Source organism: Durio zibethinus, chromosome 5 (genome assembly GCF_047325235.1).
Source record: "Durio zibethinus cultivar Kanyao isolate XHJ-2024 chromosome 5, ASM4732523v1, whole genome shotgun sequence".
In the NCBI taxonomy this organism is placed as follows: Eukaryota; Viridiplantae; Streptophyta; class Magnoliopsida; order Malvales; family Malvaceae; genus Durio; species Durio zibethinus.
The window spans coordinates 29,600,142-29,611,086 of record NC_143166.1 but is presented as its reverse complement, the minus strand read 5'-3'; the positions used below and the strand labels follow the sequence as shown (position 1 = coordinate 29,611,086).

General features: G+C 34.1%; 1 protein-coding gene across 1 annotated transcript; it reads left to right on the top strand.

Annotated features, from left to right (window-relative positions):
- Positions 1–441: 441 nt before the first annotated feature.
- Positions 442–9,158, top strand: LOC111282036 (helicase-like transcription factor CHR28). The gene is given in 14 exon segments (XM_022869935.2): positions 442–671; positions 1,651–1,721; positions 1,831–1,874; positions 1,877–2,021; positions 2,117–2,742; positions 3,214–3,285; positions 3,396–3,473; positions 3,588–3,676; positions 3,678–4,492; positions 4,785–4,915; positions 6,265–6,504; positions 6,960–7,505; positions 7,735–7,944; positions 8,450–9,158. Coding segments are annotated over 14 exon segments (3,195 nt in total). The 5' UTR covers positions 442–651; the 3' UTR covers positions 8,558–9,158.
- Positions 9,159–10,945: the final 1,787 nt, after the last annotated feature.

Here is a 10,945-nt window from a genome sequence, read left to right as displayed (position 1 = left end):
ACAAAAACTAAAATAAAAGTGTTCATACAAATACGCATTTAATGAAATATGATAATATCAATCAATTATTAGTTTTTTATAATAAAAATTAAATATAAAATTATATTAATTAATATAATGTAAATATTAAAAATGATTTTAACTTTTATGGTTATATATGTTATTTCAATAAATTATTTTATACTATTATTTTCTAATTTTAAAAAATAAAAGTACAAAAATAATATCTTTAATAAAATAAAATAACTATTTATTTATCTTATATGTAAAATATTAATTTTATAAAAAATATATAATAAATGAAAATTATATTTGTACTTAATTTTATTTTTAATATAGTTTAAAAAAAAATGAAAATTCTAATAGCTTAAAAAAGTTTAACCTACATTAAAAATATTGATTACGCAATAAATATTCGCTAACAACAATTATTACCATAATCCTAAAACTTGACGCTCTGTCATTAGTCATTGCCCCTGTTTTCTTCCTTGTTCTAAACGTTGCCGTTGTCTCTCTCTTTCTTTCCTGATTTTCGCTCTCTCAAATTTTACGGTTTGCAAACTAGGCAGTCCCTTGCTGGTGAGAAATTCTGACTTCTTTAAACATTACCAGTCATTTAAAAGAAGGATCCTACCGACTGTAGCTTTTTTAATGAAGAACCCGAACCAATGGTAGGGTTTTTTTTAATTATTTAATTGACTTGATTAAGTTCTAATTTGGTCGTTTAATTTGCCTTCCTTTTTATGTCTCTATCGGTTATTTTCTGTGAATGTATCTCCTTGGTTTTATCAAGTTTGAATTTTTGAACTTGTAATGAAGTCGACTTGCTAACTGGCTTTGTTCTGTTTTTTTGTGGGGCTTTGAACTTGCATTTTTTTTTTTATTTGTTTGGTTTTAGGTTGATAGGAATTTGTTGTTGTTGTTTGTTTTAGTGGGGGCAGGGGGGAGCAATGGTGCTGTATAATTTTGAATAGAAACTGAAACTTTTTGATGGGGTGATTATTAATTTTTGCGTGATAGGTTTTGATTTATTTAAATCATTTGACTCGCTTAGAGAATCAGATGAGGAATACCCATTTTAGTTGAGGGGACCTTGTTAATGAATCTGGAAAAAGAATTTAGGAATTATACGTAGCGCTGTACAAAAATTAGTAATTGTTCAAGGAGATTAGGCCTCTGTTTTCGTAAGGAAATTTAAAGATAAACACATTTTTTTTGAGGAAAAAGGGGAGCCCCTTTCTCATGAATTCATGTAGAATTAAGGTTCTGTATTGTGCCATTGGCATAGGTGTACTTCTCTAAGTAGAATTGAACATACTTCCTAAAATCTTGGTGCTTGCTCCAATAGCTTGTTGTTTGCCACTGCAACAACCGTAAATGGCCAATTTAATAGATAGCTTTTGACGATGAATGGTAAAGTTTTATTTGTTTGGTTCAGTAAAAGCATAAATTAAGATTGTTAATATGTTGATTTGGTACTTTGTTAACAAATGGTAATTAAATCTTCATAGAGTTTCTTGGTTTTCATCAAGTCAAGATTTTGATGTTTTCTTTTCATTTTTAAATGATTTCGCTTATTTGTTTAATGCTGTTGTGAAGGAAGTGGTTGTTAGATGTTTGACCACGTGGATCACCTTTGTGATTTCCTAGGTTCAGCTCGTACAAGTTGCTCTTTCTTAAATGGATGATTTTGCAGGATAATTTTAAGATACCCCATCCTGGTTAGTGGAAATATTCTACATTTTTTATGGCAAAATGGGGGTGGGTTGTAAATGTTAGTATTTTGTAGGCCACAGATTATTTCTTACCACTGGTTGAGTTTCCTTTTAGGAATCTGCTTTCTGCTTCAGCTAAGGATAAAAAAAGTAACTTTTCAACTCTAATGGCTGCTATGAATTCAATAGACATTAGTTCTTCTAATAGTGAGCTGGAGATAGAAGATGTCGGAAACAAAAATACCTCATCTTTAAGGGTTCTTCCAGAATGGGCAGTTACACATGGCACAAATTCAAGGAGTACTGGTTAGTCTGTGGTTTGCAAACTTACCATATGGTCTGAGTTTCAAAGTTCAATGTTTTATTCACAATGACCCATATAAACATTTGTAAATATGCAGGGTATGCTAGGCAGTCTCAAAAGATTCCTTCTCCCAATCAAGCACGGTTTTCTAATTTAAACTCTTCAAATGTAAATAACCATTCATGGCTAAAAGTTCTGACAAATGACCCCAGTGACAAAGTTAAAGCCTCAACTCAACTTATTGCCCTAGATGATGGTCCTGAATATTTTACCGGGAATGGGAATATTGGTCAGCCTCGGACTGCTAATCCAGGAATTGCTAAAGGTTCTGGCTCTGATTTTGAGAAACTGACATCTCAGAAGGCTCTAAAGAGGATTCTTCCTCCATCTCTTCAACTCTCTGGACCAAGTAGTAAATCGGACAATTTAGTGGAGAATGTTAGCAGCAATCAGATTCTTGATGCTCAAGGAAGCTCTAACCATTTGGCTGGCCCTAGCTTTTCCAATAGTCAGGGCTATATGAGAGATCATTATAGCAGGGGCAATAATGCTGAAGTTATGTACAGAAACACTAGTAGGATCCTTCCTCCATCTTTGATGCTTGGAAAGTCTGTTAATTATACACAGTTTGCCGGTTCTAATGATCCTCTATATCGTGCTGGAGTAAGCGAAGAAAGAGTTCCTGTAAATGATGAGAGAATGATTTATCAAGCAGCACTGGAGGTATTTCTTGTTGGATCTGAGACTTTCCTCTTTCTTATCATGATTTGACATTTGATGATCCACTACTGATTATGGAAATTCTGCATCTTACATTGGGGTGATGTTATTTTGATAAGAAGGAGCTATATCCTCATTCTGCATTTTTGTTTTTTTGGTTTGTAAAATACAAACTCTATGGTTATTTAAGTTTAAGACAAACTTGCTGGACTTCTGAATTTTACCTCAGACAAACATGCTACTGTGGCTATTTACAATTGTGAATTTAATTAACTTTCTTATGCTAAAATTATCGAGTATGAATTTGGCCATAGGTTTCTTTTCTTGCCTTTTTGCCCTTGTGCCTTTCTTCATGTGATTTGTGTGTACACAATAATATTTTGTTGTCTTCTTTATATTTCAAGTTGCTAAAAAATTGTTCCATATTTCATGTGTTTAGAAAGATTAAATATGAGGGGCTTATGTTTCTTGCAGGACCTCAACCAACCAAAAGTTGAAGCTACTCTACCTGATGGTCTTTTGTCTGTTCCTCTTCTCAGACATCAGGTTATATTTTTTTACCTGTCATGGACGATTCCTTGGTTTATGTTGGTGGTTATTTCTTTTTTTTTTTTTTGTCCATGTTTCATGGGTTATTTAATCATTGAATTTTGCAGAAGATTGCATTACATTGGATGCTTCATAGAGAAACAAGAAGTGGATATTGTTTGGGTGGAATATTAGCTGATGATCAGGTTACTTGTTTAAAATCCAGTGTTAATTTTATTTATATAAATGATCGATGTTCCTTCATGCATAATTTGTAGCATAATTTTTCTGCTGATACTGATGATGGCTTGATCTTGCAGGGCCTGGGTAAAACAATCTCAATGATTGCTCTTATACAAATGCAGAAGTTTTTAGAGTCCAAATTAAAATCAGAAGATCTAGCAAAACACAACTGTAGCACTGAATTTGGATGATGATGATCATAGCGGTACTGGTGGGTCAGACAAAGTAAAGCAGAATGGAGAATCTGATGATACCAAGTCAATTCTGGAAGTGAGTACTTCTACTGGGGCATTCAGCAGACAGAGGCTACCAGCAGGTACATTGGTTGTGTGTCCAGCAAGTGTTCTTCGACAGTGGGCCAGGGAGCTGGATGATAAAGTTGCAGAAGAATCGAAACTTTCAGTCCTCATCTATCATGGAGGCAGCAGAACCAAGGATCCTTCTGAACTTGCCAAGTATGATGTGGTTCTTACAACATATTCAATTGTCACCAATGAAGTTCCTAAGCAAGCTATAGTTGATGATGATGAGAGTTATGAAAAAAGTGGGGAAAAATATGGATTATCTTCTGAATTTTCAATTAACAAGAAGAGGAAGAAAACATCTAATGTTGGTAAGAAGGGTAAAAAGGGTAGGAAAGGAATTGACGGCTCTGTTATTGATTCTAGCGCTGGTGCACTTGCTAGAGTAAATTGGTTTAGGGTGATACTGGATGAAGCTCAAACAATAAAAAATCATCGAACACAAGTTGCTAGAGCCTGCTGCAGTCTTCGGGCCAAGCGGAGGTGGTGCCTATCTGGAACACCTATGCAAAATGCTATTGATGATTTATATAGCTACTTCAGGTTCCTGAAACATGAACCATATTTTCTATATAAAGCATTTTGCAATGGGATAAAAGTTCCAATAGCTAGAGATTATGTAGAAGGTTACAAGAAGCTGCAAGCTGTTTTGAAGACAGTAATGCTGCGCCGTACAAAAGGTGATTCCCTTCTCTAACAATAGTTAGGAGGTGGGTTTTGGTGTATTAGGAGAAACTTCATACTTTGCCCCTACAAACTCTAAACATACTTCATATCTTCCCATAGTATGTGCGATTTAGGCCCCTAAACCCCCCATTTTATGGATTCATCCTTGTCATGCAGAAGTAATATTACCGCTTTTGCATTTGACAATTATCAATAGCTGTATTATCTAATATAGATGTGCTGTATTTGAATTTAAGCTTTGAATCTTTATTGCTGTTTTGACTGATTTGATTAGTTTCTATCTAGCAACATTGGTCAATGGGGAGCCAATAATTAAGTTGCCGCCAAAGTCAATTCAGATGTCTAAAGTAGACTTCACAGCCGAAGAGCGGGCTTTCTATATCCAGCTAGAAGCTGACTCGCGTTCTCAATTTAAGGTGCCTTTCATTCTTCATATTTGTTACCACTTTCAAGTCGCTTTTTAAAACATGTGATTGTTGTACCATTTCAATCAGAATTATCCTTCTGTTTTAATTTGCATCTGCAGCATATTCCACCTTTGGTGTTTGTCAAATGAAGGCCTTTTTTTTTAATCCCTGGGTGGTGCGTATCTGAAATATGAAGTTTAAATCCCTATTATTGTTCTTCAAATCATTATGTTCTATTTCTGCACAAAATATAGTTAGGGGAATGATAATGAAATGATTCTAGTAATTTTTCCCCTTCAACAAGGAACGTCCACCTCTCAGGCATGATTCATTTTTTTGTTATTTTTTGGGGTGGGGAGGTTTGAATAATGTTGCAATGTGATTAAAAGTTTGCAGTGTTATTGTGTAGCAAAAAGATGTCACATGATTAAGACATGGGATGGTGCAGGTGATGAGACCATCTGCTGTGCAGGAATATGATAAAGTTCCCCTTCGCTTTTCTTGAACCATCATTCGACATTATTTCCTGAACCAAAATAATAAGTGGGGTTTTTTGTGAACTTTGTTGAAGTTAAGAGAACTAACCCTGTGGATGATTACTGTATTTTTTCTACATTAGGCTGCAGTTTGTAAGATGGATAAGAACTTACTCTCTCATAAGAGTATGATAATTAACTTCTCTGTGTTTATGTTATTATAATGCATGGAGATATTTAGTTGATAGTATGTATCCAATTTCATTGCCTTAGTGTCCAAAATTTTCAGACTCAACTGCCTCTTCTTCGTTTTTACCTAGAATCTATCTTTTATTTAGACTTTAGGTGGACATGGAATCTTACTGTAAGTGGGGCAGCTAAATTGTTTATATATATATATATATATATATTTTTAACTTCTTTTGTAAGCCTTATAGTGCAAATTGGGTTCTCGAACATTTTCCATTAACATTATCAATAATCTGGTTCAATTTTGCAGAATGTACAAATTGGTCCACAACAGTTTTTTGTTATACAAAATCATAATGATTATTATGCTCGAATGTAATTGCCTGATAATACACTTTACTAGGATTAATTTTGTAATTTAAAGATTTAATTTGTGTCAGAGAAATTGTTTTTTTGCTGTAATTTACAAGCATTTGATTTCTGTTGGTGTCTTCTGAACATGTCATTTACAATGCCTTGACCATATTTCATTTACACTAATTTCATGCTCATATCAGTCTGACATCATGCTGTAAATATGGAGTAACCTAAGCTTTGCAGTAAATTTTTTTGCTCATGTGAAGATTAAATCATGCCTTTCAATATTCTCTATCATCTGATAGTTACACTTCTTGTAATATATGTTTCCTACAGGCATATGCAGCTGCTGGCACTGTGAACCAAAATTATGCAAATATTCTTTTGATGCTTTTGCGCCTACGCCAGGCTTGTGATCATCCTCTTCTTGTCAAAGGATTTAACTCTGATTCCTTTCGAAACTCTGACTCTCTTGGACAAGTTTCTGTAGAAATGGCAAAGAGACTTCCTAGAGAAATGCTGATTAATCTACTGAACTGCTTGGAAACTTCCTTTGCCATCTGTCTTGTATGCAATGTGAGTTTTTCTTGAACGTAGTATTTTCCCTAAATATGTCTCTATTGCACATAATCTGAATGTTTTTAGTATAGCAATGACTTTTCTGTAATTTTTATATGATGGCATTTCTTCGGAATATAAGCAGGTTCCCTGTCATGGTAATTTTTAATATTTTAAGACCCAAGGTGAGGCAATTGCAATTCAAAGTGTTCAATCCAGAAAGGGTAACACTCCTAAAATTATTGGAGTGGGAGTGTGGGTTTCTAGAAGGGTTTTTTTTTTTTTTTTTTGGTTTTCTTGCTACTTAATTATTACTTTTTGTCACCTGTAATACTCTTTGGACAAGGCAGTAGATTTGAATTATTTTCCAATTCCTACTCCCACAGTATTTGTCTAGCTAGCTGAAAAGTATACTGTTTCAAAAAAATCGGTATGATTATTCTAATGCTTAATGTTTAATGTTTTTTTTACAGGATCCACCTGATGACGCTGTTGTTACCATGTGTGGTCATGTTTTCTGTTATCAGTGTGTGTCAGAATATCTGACAGGGGATGATAATATGTGCCCTTCACCTGCATGTAAAGAACAACTTGGTGCTGATGTAGTTTTCTCTAAAGCTACTTTTAGGAGCTGTATTACCGAGGATCTTAATGGTAGTCCCATGCATCCTCAGTTGTTTGAAAAGTCAGTGATTTTACAGGATGAGTACAGTTCATCAAAAATCAAGAATGTCATTGAAATTCTTCAGTCAAGATGTTTATTGAAGAATTCAAGTTCTGAATTACAAAGTTCTATTGGATGCAGTGAAACTTCTTCATCTTCCGAGCACACAACAGATTATTCAAGCTCACTAGCCGATGGACCAATAAAAGCAATTGTTTTCTCACAGTGGACTAGTATGTTGGACTTGGTTGCGCAATCACTACGTAATCATAGTATAAACTTTAGGAGGCTTGATGGGACAATGTCTTTAGCTGCACGAGACAGGAGTGTTAAAGATTTCAATACTGACCCAGAGGTTTGTTTCTACCTCATGAATTTAAATAATTCCCCAATTCCAATAGGTTGTTTCCTAGTGGGCTGGTTAGTCATTATTTTGTAGACTTGCATGCATACGTGCATATATTCTGTAAACACTTGAATAATCATTAAGAGCATGCTTTAATGTTTTACTTTAGTAAATCAATGATGTAGAACATGATGTAATTCTGTTTCTCAACTTTTCCCATCAATTGATTTTCTTGCAGGTTACTGTGATGCTGATGTCATTAAAAGCAGGAAACCTTGGTTTGAATATGGTTGCTGCGTCTCATGTTATCCTTCTGGATCTTTGGTGGAATCCAACTACTGAAGACCAGGCTATTGATCGAACACATAGAATTGGACAGACTCGTCCTGTTACTGTATCTCGGATCACCGTTAAAAACACGGTAGAACATAGAATATTATCTCTTCAGGTATTTTCTTTCTATAGATTGTGCTATGACTTAGAATTGCCTCCAATTAAAGATGTAAATATAGAAAATTTGATGGGGATGGGGATGGATGGGTATTGCCTGTGGTTGAACTCTTATTTTCCTTTAATTCTCTCTGGTTCTTGTATATTTGATGGATCGACAGTGAAAGCAATATCATTTTCTTGTACCATTAAAGGGCCTGAAGTGTTCAAGGTCAGATAGGCTCTCTCTTACCAGAATTTGACACTTGTTTTAGTTAAGGAAGCCAACTGACTTAGCAACTTTGGTTAGGGGTGTGAACTATTAATTATTTCTGGTGTTATTGATTTGGATGTCATTACCAGGATTGCTGTATAATAATTGTTCAGTATGACCTTTTGCATCTTTTCTGGAATTTGCAAGACCAGCAAATGTGTTAGCCTTTGGAGATGAAGAATTTGCATTGTTGCCAGGCTGGTGAATATTTGTTGTGTAATACTTGTCTTTTTCGTTTGCCTCTATGTAGGAAGAAAAAAGAAAAATGGTTGCTTCTGCTTTTGGTGAAGATCAAAGTGGGTGCTCAGCAGCTCGATTAACTGTTGAAGATCTCAGATATCTATTTATGGGAGATTAGCCATCTCATTTTGTCGTATTCTTCTGCCTTATATTTTCCTACTTGAAGTTTCCATCAAGAAACTTTGAGATTTGAAAATTTTTCATCACAACAGGGAATTGCACACATCTAGTTCCTGCTAAATGTTGTCCCTTATGTTTTATAAATTAAGATGGCGACTTATGTGAGATTTTTGAAGTCCAGAGGCCTTTTTTGGTTACCATCAGGTGCAGAAATAGGAAGGTAAGGCTGCCTGTAAATATTTTAATTATTTTGTAACTTATGGTTTTTGTAGTTAACCTCCTTTCTTCTTAACGTAATACATGAATCTTATTTCCGAATTACTGTGTTTGTCTCTAAGCTTTCCCTGTTTCACCTTAAATTCCCCTCTCCTCACTGAAGAAAGGTCGAAAATGGAAAGCAAAGAAGCTTCAGTATGGACTCAATCTACATTTTCCGCTAGCAACCCTTTTCCGTTTGCGGTTTGTCGATTAAAGGGTATGCTATAGTCAGTATAGGTTGATTGGGAAGAGAAAATGCGGGCCTTGTAATTGGTGTATTTGTATGTTGTTAGTATTGAATTAAATATTTATAAAATATGAAAAATTATCATTTTATGATTTTTGTCAAATGTATATATAATTTTTGTTAAAATTTTAAAATTTGCAACTTTTGTTTATTGGTCCGCATTGTTTCGTCATGTTATATGTAAGAGTTAATTATACTTTTGATATATGAATTTTAAAAAATATATATAAATTGACACTTAAAAAGAATAAAATGTATAATCTTAAACCAAATTTTAATTTGTTAACTTAACTCATGGTATCTAATCAATATATTTTGTTTTATCTATATTATTTGTTAAATAAAAATATTAAATATTTTGTAATAATTTTCATGTGATGTCATGTGATTAAAAAATGATTGATCAGTTTTAAATATTTTTATGGTTTAGAGAAATTAAAATGCATATTTTTAATTTACATTAAAAAAAATAAATAATGTGTGACAAACACATAATTTGATGATATTTATTGAACATTATACATATAAATTGTTTGCACATTTTCTCAAATTTAAAATATAAAAAAATTAATTAATTTTATTTAAAATTAACATGTGTTTAAAATTACGACGTAGTGAGACTCCTTTTGAGCGGTGACTATGAACAACTTCACTTTGATTGGCCTTCGGCCCCACAAGAAAAGAGTTGAGAACAAAGAGAAATTGAATTGAACATGCAGCAAATTCTAGTTCCCCTAGCTTGATTGACACTGACTGTACATATTTTTTTTTGTTTTCCTGCTTTTAATGAGAAAATACATTCCCTAGCAAAAGTCGTTTCATCCACTGAGTTATCTTTTTCTATCCTTCTTTCTTTTATGTTGTTTTTTTGTTGTCATACTCATCTATTTCACATATATTTTGGATTTTAACCTCCTAGGATAGAGGATGGAAGCTTGTGTATAAACAAACAAAAAGTCCAATAAAGGAAGAAAATCATCCCGTGAGCTTCCGTTGCATTAGGCTTTTTGGGGGGACGATGTCCCCTTTGAGCCGAAATGACATATGGTAAGAGAATTTTTGTTCACGGTGAAAATTTTTGGTTACCCTGTTCAGGGTTAAATCTCGTTGTGACAACCATTGACAGGTGATAAGACAACCATTTGAATTCCCATGTTAAGGCATTGTCTTGGGTGATGGGTTTTTTTTTTTTTTTGAAGTATATCCCAAACGATCCTGATTTTCTGCCAGAGCTTCGCCTTTGATTTTGTTGATTCCACATTTCCCCTTCTTTTCTCCTAAAGCAGCAAATTGGTTGGAGGGAAAAAGAAGATGCCTTTGTAAAAAGTCATTGGTTGAACGCATTTCAAGTTAGGGCTTAAACAAGGCCTAGTGATGGCTTCACATGACCACCGAAATGGTGGCTCCCCCTCAACCCCCCCCCCCCCCCCGGCCCTCATGATTTCAACACTATAGCCCCTTTGAGAAAGACAGCCAAAGGAATCTCCGTGTGTCGAGATGTTGTAAAAAAGCAGGTGCGCAATCAGCAATTTGCAGGTCAATCAAAGTCATTTCCACCCAAAGCCGTGGACTACCTCCCTTCTATTATTATACATATGGTGCAAAAGCACCATGCTGGATCCTCTCACGTTTACACAAAAGGGTGCTCCGGTACCCAAGTAAAAGATCTTTTTCATGATTCTTTCTTTTGACTGTCTGCAGATTTGACTCTTACTCTTTAATACCCTTAACTTTGATTTCACCATGGTTGCCTCTTTGCGTAAACTTTACTAAATCACATTATATATATATATATATATATATACACACACTAATTTTTTACAGTAAAAAAAGGTAAAACTGTAATAAAAAAAATCATAAACTATAAAGCAAGTAGTATAT